At 51.1% G+C, this 13,583-nt stretch overlaps 1 protein-coding gene and 1 long non-coding RNA gene across 3 annotated transcripts in view; one reads left to right on the top strand and one right to left on the bottom strand.

Annotated features, from left to right (window-relative positions):
• Positions 1–504: 504 nt before the first annotated feature.
• On the top strand, positions 505–8,577 carry LOC126503191 (uncharacterized). Its single transcript, XR_007592208.1, has 3 exons — positions 505–625; positions 1,499–1,686; positions 7,792–8,577. It is a non-coding gene; the product is annotated as an uncharacterized lncRNA (long non-coding RNA).
• Positions 5,521–13,583, bottom strand: part of Tent4a (terminal nucleotidyltransferase 4A) — a 32,874-nt gene continuing 24,811 nt past the window's right edge. Inside the window, exons 7-13 of one of the 2 annotated variants that reach the window (XM_050144724.1) lie at positions 12,900–13,113; positions 10,990–11,116; positions 10,239–10,339; positions 9,544–9,716; positions 8,888–9,046; positions 8,585–8,749; positions 5,521–7,631 (exon numbers count right to left, since the gene is read on the bottom strand). In XM_050144724.1, the coding sequence (XP_050000681.1) occupies positions 7,437–7,631; positions 8,585–8,749; positions 8,888–9,046; positions 9,544–9,716; positions 10,239–10,339; positions 10,990–11,116; positions 12,900–13,113 (1,134 nt within the window). In that variant the 3' untranslated portion in view covers positions 5,521–7,436. The remainder of the gene's footprint in view (positions 7,632–8,584; positions 8,750–8,887; positions 9,047–9,543; positions 9,717–10,238; positions 10,340–10,989; positions 11,117–12,899; positions 13,114–13,583) is intronic. The other variant, XM_050144725.1, reaches the window with a different exon arrangement.

The raw sequence follows: 13,583 nt of genomic DNA, 5'->3' as shown, positions 1-13,583 counted from the left end.
TGAACATAGCAAACAATGAGGACTACTGAGACCTCAAGAACAATGGCAATGGGTTTTTGATCCTACTGCACCTATTGGTTTTGTGGGAGCCTAGGCAGTTTGGATGCTCACCTTACTAGACCTGGATGGAGGTGGGTGGTCCTTGGACTTCCCACAGGGCAGGGAACCCTGATTGCTCTTTGGGCTGACGAGGGAGGGGGACTTGACTTGGGGAGGGGGAGGGAAAGGGGAGGCGGCAGTGGGGAAGAGACAGAAATCTTTAATAAATAATAAAAAAAAAGAAAGACCCGTGGCCCCCAAGAGGCAGCACCCCCAGGCATCCTCATTGTCAGGATGCCTCAGTTTCTTTGTTCCTCAGCAGAAAACATCGCAGCCCCGTTTCCAGGGGACTTCGAAATCCTGTGTGCCGGGCATGGTTTCTTATTAAACGTTAACTCAGAGAACACCTTTGCCTGGAGGTCAAAGGCCACACAGCCTAGCAAAAGGGAACTCTGGAGTTCTGACTCTGATTTGGCAGAGCTGAGCATCTGCAAGATTGGAACAAGGCTGCCCTCTCTCTTCTCTCGGGGACACTGCTTCCTGCAGCAGGAACAGCAGACATTCTGAATGCCAGCCCAGATGGGAGGTAAGGGGATAAAGGGACACTTCCTCCTGTAGGAGCCACATGACCCTGCGGACAGCATCCCAGAGCAACAGCCGCAGCTGCCCGCGTGGTTGCTGGTTGCACGCTCAGGTGGATCTGTGATGTGGAGCTTTGCAGACAGGGAAGCAGAGAAACCAGCCCTGAATGGACAGAGGAGGAAGTCCCCTGACCGAGATCATGGGCCCAGGCTTTCACTAGGTTAGGAGCCAGGATGGATAGGGATTTATTCCACTCCAGATATTTCAGGTGTGCAGCCATCAATATAGAGAGCTGTCCCTTCCAGGACATGGGCTCCAATTCCACGCCCAAGATTCAGAGCCTGTGTGAAAGCTGCCTTCCTTAGCCGGAACCAAGGGTTCAGTAAAGAGACAGAGGAAGGGGAAGGGAGAGGAGAAAGAGGAGAAGAGAAAAGGGAAGAGGAAGAGGAGGAGAAGAAAGAGGAGGAGAAGAGGAAGAAGAGGAAGAGGAAGAAGAAGAGGAAGAAGTTGTTGTTAAGTTAGGAAGTCAGAATGAAAGGTGGGGATGAATGTGTTTGGTCTGTGGTTTTAAAACTGTTCCATGGGCTGCTAGGAGCTTCTTGTCCCCCAAGCCCAGGAGGAAGGTATATAGTTTCTGTGCCACCTGGTCATCCCACAGCATTCAGTCTCAAAGAAACACACAGAGGTTTATATTAATTATACATTGTTTGGCCTATTAGTTCAGGCTTATTATTAACTAGCTCTTACAACTTTAATTAGCTCATAATTCTTGTCTATCTTTAGCCCTGTAGCTTGGTACACTGTCTCAGTAAGGCATTCTCATCTTGCTTCCTCTGTGTCTGGCTGGTAACTGACTCTCTGCCTTTCCTCTTCCCAGAATTCTCTTGGCCTGGTTGCCCCACCTACACTTGCTGCCTGGCTACTGGCCAATCAATGTTTTATTAAACCGAGACGAGTGACAAATCTTTACTGTGTAGAAGAGCATCATCCCACAGCAAAGGAGGGGCAGGACTTGAGGCAAATGAAGCTGCTCCCCCAGCTAGAGTACCTCCTACAGGGCTGCAGGTGAGCTTGTATTTCAGATGCTCTTTTAAAATTGAAAATTGTGTTCCGCTTAGAGTCCAGAGTGCCAGGCACGGGTTTGATCTTCATGTAAATGTCCTACCTGTGCCTACAAAAAGAGCTCCAGCACCCGGCTGGAGTTCCAGGGCCTTCCTGTCTTCCTCCTCTCTCGCTGTCCCTATGCCGCCGCCATGTAGTTCGAGATGGCTGCCACACCTCTCAGCATCACTGAGAATCAAAGGGGGAAAACAAAGTACTGCCTCCTAGAGAAGATTCTCGGTCAAAACACACGTATTGTACTGTAGGATCTTTGAGACGGACAGCCCCATTTCAGCGGTGGGGAGACAGAAGATGGAAATGAGAGCTCAATGCTAGATCCTTGGCAAGTACCCAGGCTGCCTACAAGCCACCTATGGGGACATCAACGAGGGAGAGTGTGTGTGTGTGTGTGTGTGTGTGTGTGTGTGTGTGTGTGGGTGGGTGGGTGGGGGGGAGGGAGGGAGGGAGGGAGGGAGTGAGTGAGAGAGAGAGAGAGAGAAGGATCCGGAGCCAATTATCAAATAGGAATCCCACGGGACGTTCTAGCCGGTGGGTCACCAGCAAGCAGGAATGAGTTTCCCGAGTCACACACTGAGAAAGGGCCCAGGCAGCATACATGCACACTTCATGTGAGGGCGGGTTCAATATGGCCAGGCAAGTCGACCACACAGAGCTGTCCCATCGACAGGGGTGGGTGTCAGGAGGTGGCAGCACAGGGCTGCAGTAGGTCTGGATCAAGTAAAGTACCTTGAGGAGCTGGGAGAGCCACCCGGCCCTGACCTGCTACACAGTTTACCTTCTGTCCAGATGGGTAAAGAGGTGATGGTAAATTAGAACTACCTTCCGCCCTGCTGTAACTCGCTGAGGAGATCTGTCTGCATGGCCACCATGGCACAAGGACATTTCCTGTGCACCTGATTTCCCCCAAGCAAAACTGAGCCCAACGTAAGACAGAGCACCCAACGAAGCTATCCATTGGTATCTGAAAGCACCAAGTATCACTCACTTTCTAAGTTCAAGTTTCACACTTTAAACTGGTAAACCTATTAGGCAATAAAACAGCTATTGGGTCAATGGCAGTGTCTACTACGCTACGCTAAAACAGTTCATAAATCATTGCACCAGACTGTCAAACAACATTTTAAAAACCATGCTAAATACTTCCCTTCCAAAATACCCAACACCTTAAGAATCTTCAATATCAAAGAACACGAAGACTAAATGGAACACAAGAAAGAAGGGAGACCCAAGCATTAGAATGTTTCTGTTTGGCCTGTTATAATACATTAACTCCTCGTGTAAATTAGACCCTTTAAATTGGTGGCTCGGCTCCATATAGCAACTCCTTCGGGTCTGACACCAGTTTATGCTGACCAGGGGCCTCTCTGCGTCCGACAGTTCAGAGCTGTCTGTGTGTATAAGGAGTGATTTTATAGCCCGAGGAAATGGATGCAGAGGGGTCGACTGGGATAGACTGACACACAGAAGTCTGGGTAGGTGGCCTCCATGGCTGCATGAACACGCTAGGAACACTGTCCTTCTAGAGGCTCAGTCCCTTTCTGCCGGCTCTGGGTCCCCAACTCCCTCTGGGCTTGGCTGGGGCTGTCGCTGGTAGGGCTGGCAGGGTAAAGTCCTCAGCTGAACTGCACTTCATTTGCCACCCAACACTAGCTACCCACACTGCTGGCTTCTTGCATTAAGGGTGTGAGTGTGTGTGTGTGTGTTTCATTGCTCTGGCTCTCACCAATTAGGCTAGGCTGGACAGGTGGCAAGTCAGGAATCCTACTGCCCTCAAATCTCCAGCTTTTTTACATGGTACTAGAGTTATAAACTCAAGTCTTCATGCTTATAAAGCACTTTAGGAACCACGCCATCTCCCCAGCCCCACGGATTTCCTTCTACGAGGATCCCAGTACAGTGTACTTGAATACAGTGAAGGGGAAGGCACCTGAGGGTTGTAATGCTGTTCTGAGGACCCCAGGCAGTGAGGGAGTTACCTGTGTCTTTCACAGATGGCTTTCTGGGTGATACAGAAGGGGCTGGGGGAATGCAGCAGGTGAGGAGTATCTGATACCCAAAAGGGAGACAATGGGAACACAGGGATGAAAGCTTCTCAGTGGCGAAGGAATGCAAACACATCAGCAGAGGCTGACAACCCTGCCAATAAAGTGGATCTCAAAGCCATGATGCCTGACTAGGAGGTCACCTGAAACAGGTGGCTACAGGGCTAAGGGAGCAAGAGAAGATGAGCTTGGAGACCCACTGAGTTGGCAGCCTGGGGAGGGGGAACTATACAGAAAGCCCGTCTAGATTATATGCTCAGAAGACAGGCCCAAGCCAGAAGTGCTCATGCTACCTGGCCAGTGTGACTAGGAAGGCTGGGGAGAGCATGTGGAGAGAGCCCGTGAAGAGGACTTGCAGGGGCGGAATCAGGCTGGGCCAGCAGCACCAGCTGGAGGCAGTGGAGAGAGGATGTGGACCGCCAGCTGATGAGTGAAGGAGAGAGGCAGGCAGCCTCAAGAAAGAAGTGGTCTTTCAGGATATTAAGAGCAGGGCTTCTGGGGCTGAGGCAAACACCAAGTCTGATCAGGTAAAGCTGTAGCTGTCCCCGGAAGCTCGAAGGTCTGAAGCTGATGGGCTCCCCCTGACCCTCACTGGAGAGGATTCTGTCATTTACCCGCATCTCAAGTAACTGCAGCATCCCTTTTCCTGAGCCTAGGGCTGAGGTGGCTAGCAGATGAGCCTACTTGTTTTGTCAGGACAAAAGCTCGGTGAGAGACCGACTTGTGTCCTCAAAGCTGGGCAAACCAGAGGGGACAGGAGACCAGGTGCAAAGGTGTGCAGGTGGCACTGGGCGAACATTGCTGGAACTGGCTTGAGGGCAGTGCCTACCTTGCACAGCAGAAGACCGACCTCCGGCACCGGCTTCCCTGTCAGGCAACCATGTGGACCGCAAAGCGTGGGCACCACAACTCAGGGTGGCTCTCCTCTCATCTGCATGTGGCCTCTAGCGGCAGCGAATGGCACCACAGCATCTGGCCTCTCATTTTTATGACTGAGCCCCCTAAGATACGCACCCCCCGCCACACACACACCTGAGCCAACAGTTATGAGGTAGGGGTCACATCTGTCCCCACTGCCTGGACACACACTCGGGACTTGAGAACTTGTGCGTGAGAGCAAACAGGAGCAGTGGACTGCTCTGCAGAAATGGAAACTGCCTACACTTCACAGCCAGCCTCAGGCCCGAGGGCAAAAGAGCAGCTTCCAGGGAAAACGGCCTAGTATGGTTTCCTACCTTGCCTGGAATTCACTGCCGCTTCTAAGGTCATGAACTGGTCTTTTTCTGACTCAGTCACTGGAGAAAGAACGATTGTGTTAGGACGGATGTGTGCTTTGTTCCCGGCCCGTGCAGTAGGCAGTACAGCGTCCCACCACACACACTGATGGGCTGAGCAGCTGAGAGTCCTGTCACAGGCATGCTTAGCAAACTCCCTACACACCAGAAACTGCAGGTGTCATGTTTGGGAGCTTGGAGTGTGGCAGCGTTGATCTGCATGCAGGCACGTTTCCCTGGGATGCCGGCCTCCAGACCACAGCACAGTGGAGAGCACACAGTGCTCCTGGAACTTCAAGCACCCACATGTGGGGCTCAAACTCCTGCAGCAGGCATGACCCCATGTGATGACCTGGCCACAGGGATGACCTAAGGATCGTATTAACCCCAGCAAGCAGCTAGTGCAGAAACCACCCCACCCCACCCCACCCTTCAGAGGAAAGCATCTAGTCCACACAAAGCTGGTTTCTAAAGTTTATTAAAAATCAAAGAATAGAAAAACTTTACATAAAAATATGTCAATTTTAGTGTCCACATTGTTGTCCACACACAAAATTAAAACATGATAGCTTCTGTCAGCCTGTAGCGTGTGGCCACAGTGGTAGCCAGGCCAATTCATTTGGTTCACCATTACAGGGATGGACACACACCTGGGCCTGGACAGAACTTTAAAACGCACATCTGTGGGTCACTCGCACGGCCCCACGGTGGCTCCTTAATGCAGATACAGTCAATATTGCTAATGTGTAATTAGTACAGGCCTGTGGACCAGTGTTCCTAAATATTCTTTAGCAACAGGTTTCACAATTTAAATAGTTTAAATATTCTGGATGATTCCAATCCTCATGAGCTGCAGACCCCATGAGCCACTCTGCTCAGGACTGTCTCAGAGTCAGCGGCTCCCACGGCAGCGGCAGCGAGAGGCAGACCCAGACACACACACTTGTCCTTGGCTAGGCATCCGGCACATTCAGACATCAATCTACAACTCCCACTGCTGCAAGCCAATCAGATGTCACAGCAATCAGTTTCTTGTTCTGACATTCTCTACCAGTGGACTGAAAGACCGACCTCTCTGTAGTGTTTAGCAGGGCCAGAACCCCCATTTCAGAAATGGAAGCCAGAGGGCCTACAAGATGCAAGCACTCCCGGGACAACCGTGGTGCTCCAGAGACTCGGGGTTTAGGCGATGGATATAATCTTGTTCAAAACAAGTAACAAAGACAGTGGTTGTTGTGGCAGAATACACTTGCATAGTATACCTGTATGCTGCTGACGTCAGGCACCAGCCGCTCCTGGGCCCACGCTGGCTGGGCTGTGCTCTCCTGTGATACAATAAAATACTCCCCACGTGCCCCGACCGCGGAGGTACTTTTCAGATATTTGCTCTTAACAGAACAGTGCATACCGCTATGCAGATTCCTCAATGGAATCAAGGAAATTCCTCTCTCCACATTCCTAATCTGGGTGCCATTGTCTGTAACGATACTCCCCAGGCCCACGGTTCAGACACATCACTTCCCGACCGACCGTAGCACGGCACAGCCACAGTACTGTACAATCTCTATGATGTGACCACCTCTGCTCCCTAGAGGTTTTTACTTCTGGCACTTTAAAAGCTGGATTTGCTGTCTAGTTTTTAAAAACCCAAACCAAAATGTCAGAACTTGTGGTCAGAGCAGGACAACAGCCCAAGGCCTACAGCAAGGCTGCCAGGAACGCACTGGAGGCCTGGGAGCTGAACGCCTCACAAAACCATCACGATGACTTGGCTCCTTCTCTGCATCCGACCAAAAGAAAAGACGTGAAAATAAAACCCGCAAGCCCCTCCTCACGGTGTTCAGGTAACGACACTTAACAGACAACAGCCAACACGAGGAACCCAACTTAGAAAATGCAAACTGGGAAAGGATCTAAGCGTGTTTAAAAAAAATTCCCTCCTCCCTTAAATATAACTTATGTGAAAATATGAAATTAAATAAAAAATATCTGAGTTATTGCACAAATCATAAGTTTTCAATATTTACATAGAAAAACAGTCCCAAAGTTTCAAACAAGACATGAGGGCAGTAAAACGGCGGCCTGCACACTCCCGTGAGAAAGACATGTAGCAGGGCTTGACCTCTCTGCCTGGGACAGACAGGAGCACACGCAGTCCTTCACTCCTTGGCCGCCCCTGCTGGGCACGGGCGCAGACTCCTAGGCAGGCAGACGCACATCCACGTGTAGTAAGGCTTCACAGATGAGCACAGGGAGCTGCTCTGTAGGATGGATGCGGCCACCACACAAACATGCAGAGTGACCTGTGCCGGGCAGCCCTCGGCAGCCCACAGTGGAGGTGCTGTGCGCAGTCTGGGGTGGGAGCAGCCAGGAGCCATTATCTGCTGAGACTCACAGGCAAGCTGTCCCTCGTGTGTGCGTGCTTTTTCCTCCTCCAGCCGGTGCGGTTGTACTGGTGGTGTCCTCGGTTGCCAACAGGAGGCCTCACGGCTCCACTACCCACAGAGCTGTAGCCGCCGCCCTGGGTGTGGTTGTGGGAGCCTTTCATCGACAGTTTCATGCCGCTGTGCTGCTGGAGAAACAGAGAGAGCAGGGCTGAAGTGCAGCACATGTACCATGAGATGACAAGAACCACAGCACGTTGTCCCTGCTGTGCTGTGAAGTGGGCAGACAAGAGCAGCACTGCGCTCCACGTCCTATACAGATTTCTGATTTGCTCTGTTTCGTCACAGGTATGAGAAGGTCCCTGTAAACCTCACTGTCTGTGACCGGAAGCATACATAGGAGTCACGTATGCCCAGCAGTAAAGCTTTGGGCCATTTCCAAAGCAACTGCAAAGAGGACAAGAGGAGCATGCGATGCTTCCGGGAAGAGTTGGGCAAACCCACCAGGTGGAGGAGGCTGCAGTGCCGAGGGCAGGAGTTCTCCATCCCCAATGCCAGCACACCCATAATAAGGAATTATCCCCTCCCAGAACAAAACTACACTGGCCAACTGGGATGGGGTAAGCAAAGAGGAGCTACTTTAGTAAGTACTGCATCCAGCGCTGTATGGGTCATGGGCTCTATCTGATGCCTTAGAGGATGAGGAAGGGTCCCAGGGCATGAAATACTCCCATGGCTAATGAGACTTGGCAAGACATCCCAGCATGGTGCAGCACAAAGCTCCCCACGGGCAGGGAAGCCAGCAGCAACTGGGCAGACTGGCGGACAGTGCCACTACAGGCTGTGGCAAGGGTAAGGCTTGGCTCTACCTTTTGACTTTAAAAACCAAAGTAAGTGGTAAAGTGAACTGGAGTCCACTGAAAGCCCTGCTCTCCTTCACGCTGCAGCGCCAGGGAGAATGGAAGTGCTGTCACTGCTTAAACTGTCGCAGTGAACCAACCAGCACTTTAGATGCTGCTGACAAAGGAAAACAGGGGTGAGCTGCACAGGCAGACACAGAGGCCCCTTGAAACTTTCTGGTCTCTCTGAGAGGCGCAGGCCCAGCTGCGGTGACTCCTGAGGCAAGACAGACAGCACTCACCTTGTGATATAGATGGGGACTGGACAGGGGATTGGGGGATGCCGAGGGGATGGCTGGGGAAGTCACATGGTGAACAGCCTTCAAAGACGTGGTTCCTTCCACGCCAGCCTGTCTGCAAGGAACAGGGGCGACTCCGAGGGTTGGTGGGGGGATGGTAAACCTGGTCTAGAAGGAAAAGGTAAGCATGAGCTTCCAGAGCGGGCAAACAACGTCAGTTCCTAGGACACAAACATGCCTGAAGGAGAGTCAGTTCACAATGAACACTGCTGGCTTGGATGCTGGCTCTAGAGAGGGAGCCTGTACCTGATTGTTCGTTGTCATGATCAATGTTCTGGGAGCAGCAGGCTGAGGCTTACTGCTGGGTATTGGCAAGGCTGTGGGCAGGCTGGCCATCAGGGTGGTGGGTGCTTGTAGGCTGAACTGACAAACACCGGGAGTGGTGGAGGCGGGCGCATCTGAGTCCTAGAGTCCAGCACAGAAACAAGGAGAGCTGTGAGCAGGGAGCCACTGAGGTCTCAAAACACACCCTCAGGGAGAGAAGCAGAAGAGGTCATTCGAGCAGATCAGGCTGAGCAACAGATGGTCCAAGTGTACCCGTTTCCTCAGAGTTACTTTAAAGCTGAGAAAGACCAGGCTATAGGAAATACAGATGAAACACGTGGACTTCAGTTTATAAATCTCTAAACCAGATTTAAAAAAAAAAACAAAAACAAAAAACAAAACCACTGAAAAAAGTCCATGGCTTGGCTGAGGGCTATTACTACCTCGGTCATGTGAGCAGCACAGCCTGGGCTTGCTTAAGGCCTATGGCAAAGAACACCAAGCACAGACTTCGTATGCATGCACACCCAGGAAGGCACTGAGACAGAGGAAAAGGTCCTGAACTCCCTGTTAGAGATAACAAGGACACCAACCACCCCACAGGTGAGGGAGACAGTCAAGAGCAAAAACCCACTCACAATATCACTTCCAGAGAGCGAAGACACGGAAGAAGCAGAGGAACCTGAGGACAGCAGCTGGGGACTGGACAGGGACAGAGTCAGGCGTTGGCTGTAGGGGGAGCCGGGCTCCCGGCTCTGCATCTGCTCCCCATTGCAAGTGTTGATTCTCTCCTTTATCTTAATCCTGTTGTCTGGGGCAGGAAAGCAAAGCAATGTGCCAGCAGCCCAGGGCTGCGGAGCTCTGAAATGTCGCATGTGCAACTAACAAACCAAACCTTAAATCTGAGTTAACCTAATTGTAAATGTATATTATACTAGTTATCAGAAAGCATTAAAATATCTGTCCAACACTGGGTGTGTAAATCTTACCTGTAGCTTTTATAAACTATAACATAAAGCAAGTATTTGAAATAGAAATGTAGAATTCTGAAATACAAAGACACACTGGAATTCTAAGATTTGAAACGAAAAAATACCTATCTCCATGATTTCTGGCCATTACGTGCTGGAATCCAATCAACCTGCCTGCCCCTCCCACACTCCTACTGCAGCTTCTGCTCTACTTCTATTAGCTTAGGCCTTACAGGAGGAATGGTCTGTCCAGAAAAAGCAGAAGGAGCCACCTTCCTGGCTTGGACAACCCACAAGAGGGTAAGAGAGGCTTCCGTGCTGAAGGGCAGAGGGCCAAGCCTCACACTGTGTCGGTCTCTCACCCAGGTCTGGAGACGGGAGGATTCTGCTACCCCACTTTTCTTTGATCCACCTCCGGTAGTCAATCACTTCCTGGGTGACTTTGATGATTCTTCCTAAAGTACTGCAAAGAACAAGGTGGGACACAGACATCATGTGTCAGGTGTGAGGCTCATGAAGGACAAAAGAAGTCGAGCTGAGTGAATGAGCTCTTATGTGTTTACATTCAAGTGTACTATGAGGTCACGATAAAAGGAGGTCCTTAACCACCATCTGTCTACGAAAGACGACGGCTCCAATCCAGCTCTTAGGGGCCCAGACCCCCATTCACAGCAGCCATGGAGTATTGTTTCCCACTACAGGGTAGGAAAGACCCCAGTGCTGGTCTGCAGCACAGCCACAGTGCCATTCCCAACAGCAGGCTGCGCAGTCCTGTCCTCCCCACCAGCTGTCTGCTCCCCACCCCCACATGCTATACCTATGCGGCAGCTAACCTGGAGTCAGAGATAAACATGTCTGACTGGAGGATGGACCAGCACCAATCCAGGGTTTAGAAGTCAGGATCTGCCCCCATACAGAATACCCCAGTAAAATACCACCCCATTAAAGAATGTTCAGCCCTAGCCCATGGGCCATCCAACAGCCATCCTGAATCCCAATCCTTATTACCAAGGTCCACTCAAGAATGACAGTGTACCCACCAGTATCACAGAAACACACAACTAGAGAAAGTAGAGCTGCCACTCCCCAGGACCCAGGTCCAAGACCCATTACCTTTCAGAATCCCGGTTGGGGTAAGACCGGGCGAGCGGCGACACGGCATGGCTGAGCACAATGTAGGCGTAGTCAAACACCTGCTTCACCTGCATGGCCCCGTAGGAACTCCGCCCAACATCGTTTCCTGCAACAAAGGCAACTGTCAGACTGCTTCAGGTCTGAGCATCACCCTGCCATTTGCAACTTCTCAAACACGGCCCTGGGAACGGGGCCTCCAACTTCAGCAGCTCATGCAACAGGCATGAGAACACAGCGCCGAGTGCTGCCGACCGCAGCTCACAGCTCATGTATGTAAACACACACAGGTTCGGTGTACATCAGATGCCACGTCAGCAGTCTACTGTTACGACTGCAAAGGGGGCAATCACAGGGATCCTGAGAGTTCATGAGGTCACCTAAGTCCCAGGGTAGCAGGAAAAGAAAAAATACCCACAAGGAACCACCCACCACAAGGAAATCAAGACATCCTAAGCTCGAACCAGTAGTGTGGCCCTGGCATAATCAATAACCTCACTGGTAAGTCCTCAGTGTCCCACAGATGAGAGGGCAGTCGCCTGAACACACAAGGAGAGCTGGTTGGGAGTGAGCGCTCTAAGGAAGAGGGCTACCAGTCTAAACTCAGAGCAACCCAATGAAGCTGTCCCTAGAGTTAAGAGGAACTACACACATTCATCCCTCACGGATGGGTGAGGTGCGGACTCTTAGGGTTTCGTCTTCCTAGACTCAGCTATAGCACAGCAGTCATGCAGACACACTGACACAGACACTCAGGAAAACCACACCTCCCCATCTATGGAATCTTTCAGACCTCTTAAAAGACAGCTGAGAAGAACTGTCAGGACATTCTCTTCAATAAATTCTTAAAGAAATTAATAACATCCAAGAAGCATTGAAACACTAATAAAATGTTCATTAAATTTGAGGATAATAAAACAAATAATGAACAGGAATAAACACAAATAAAACCACAAACTGGGGTGCAGTGAGGGACAGGTTTCCTTAACACAGGGGTACAGTGAGGGACAGGTTCCCCTAACATAGGGGTACAGTGTGGGACAGGTTTCCTTAATACAGGGGTACAGTGTGGGACAGGTTCCCCTAAGATAGGGGTACAGTGTGGGACAGGTTCCCTTAACACAGGGGTAGTGTGGGACAGGTTCCCCTAAGATAAGGGGTACAGTGTGGGACAGGTGCCCCTAACACAGGGGTACAGCGTGGGACAGGTTCCCCTAACACAGGGGTACAGCATGGGACAGGTTCCCCTAACACAGGGGTACAGCGTGGGACAGGTTCCCTTAATACAGGGGTATAGTGTGGGACAGGTTCCCCTAACACAGGGGTACAGTGTGGGACAGGTTCCCCTAAGATAAAAATCCATTGAGGAGCCTGCTCAACAGACCCAGCATCCACGCCTGCAGCCCTATGAGAAGGGACAGAGCACAGCCACTCTGTCCCCTGCCCTCGCTGACTCTCACCTAAGGGGTGCTCAATAAGCCATGTGCAGAGCTGAAAAGAACAGAGTTAAACAGGAATCTGCAGCATGGTTTTACCAGACTGGCAAAGGTTTAAAGGCCACTGTTACCACGGTGACACGAGCCCCCTTACACATGCCAAGGGGAGTGAGGCTGGGAGAGCCCTGGCTCAGCCCCTATGGAAACAACAGCAACGTTCATGATGACACAGGAAAGCCGGGGAGAAAGTGCTGCGGGACGGGAGACTCCACCCTTCCTGGTGTGCTTCTTCCCAGGAGTGAATGGTTTCTGGAGGACGCAGTGACTAACCTTCCCAAGTCCAGCACTCACGCAAGGTGAGGTTTAAAATGCAGTAAGCCAGTTAGAACAAAGACTCCTGACAGTGTCACCGCTAAGGTCTGTGGGTACAAAACCAGCCACAGGGAGTAAGCTCACCAGGCAGCAGGGGGTCCTCAATGCACAGCATCGATGGTCGGTACCCACTGGTCATGGCTTTCATAATCTCTTCTTTGGCGATATAGGCACCTCCTTCTTTTATTCTAATACCAGTTTTCAAGTAATTAAAATTTCTTCCATAAAGTTCAAAAAATTCTACAAGAAGCATTCCAAGGTTTTCGTCAGCTCTCCGGGCATCAATTCTTGGATGTAACTGTAAAAGTAGCACAGCCACAAAGCGTATGAACTAGGGATACATTCTAAAGACATATCCCTAGCAGTCTCTCCAGAGACTCAGAGTCCCCACTCAACAGCCCCTAAGAAAGTGTGAGCTGCGTCCAGGAGGCCCCAGTGCACCTGCCAGCCTGTCAGTCACTCAGACCATGACTTCCAAACACAGACACCGGAGTAGCCCCATGCTGCCCGACAGGAGGTTGTCAAGTGGATGGTGGACGCACCGGTTCACATTGATCTCATCCTCCTGAAATGCCACCAGTAGGTGGCAGAACAGCACCGACTAGAATCACACCTTGCGTGAACCAGAACGTGAGTGGACTAAGCTTGCCCAAGGAACTCACCCTGCTCCAAGACACACCACTGTTAGGCCGAGCTCATCACCACACTCTCTGCAAGCCAAAGCCTCCTACGGCCCCTCGCCCACTGTCCCGACAACTCCTCTGCACC

The sequence above is a fragment of the Alexandromys fortis genome, unplaced genomic scaffold (genome assembly GCF_014885135.2).
Source record: "Alexandromys fortis isolate MF-2015 unplaced genomic scaffold, M_Fortis_MF-2015_v1.1 scaffold_52, whole genome shotgun sequence".
In the NCBI taxonomy this organism is placed as follows: domain Eukaryota; kingdom Metazoa; phylum Chordata; class Mammalia; order Rodentia; family Cricetidae; genus Alexandromys; species Alexandromys fortis.
The sequence above is the reverse complement of the archived record's forward strand: the minus strand, read 5'-3'. Positions and strand labels throughout refer to the sequence as shown.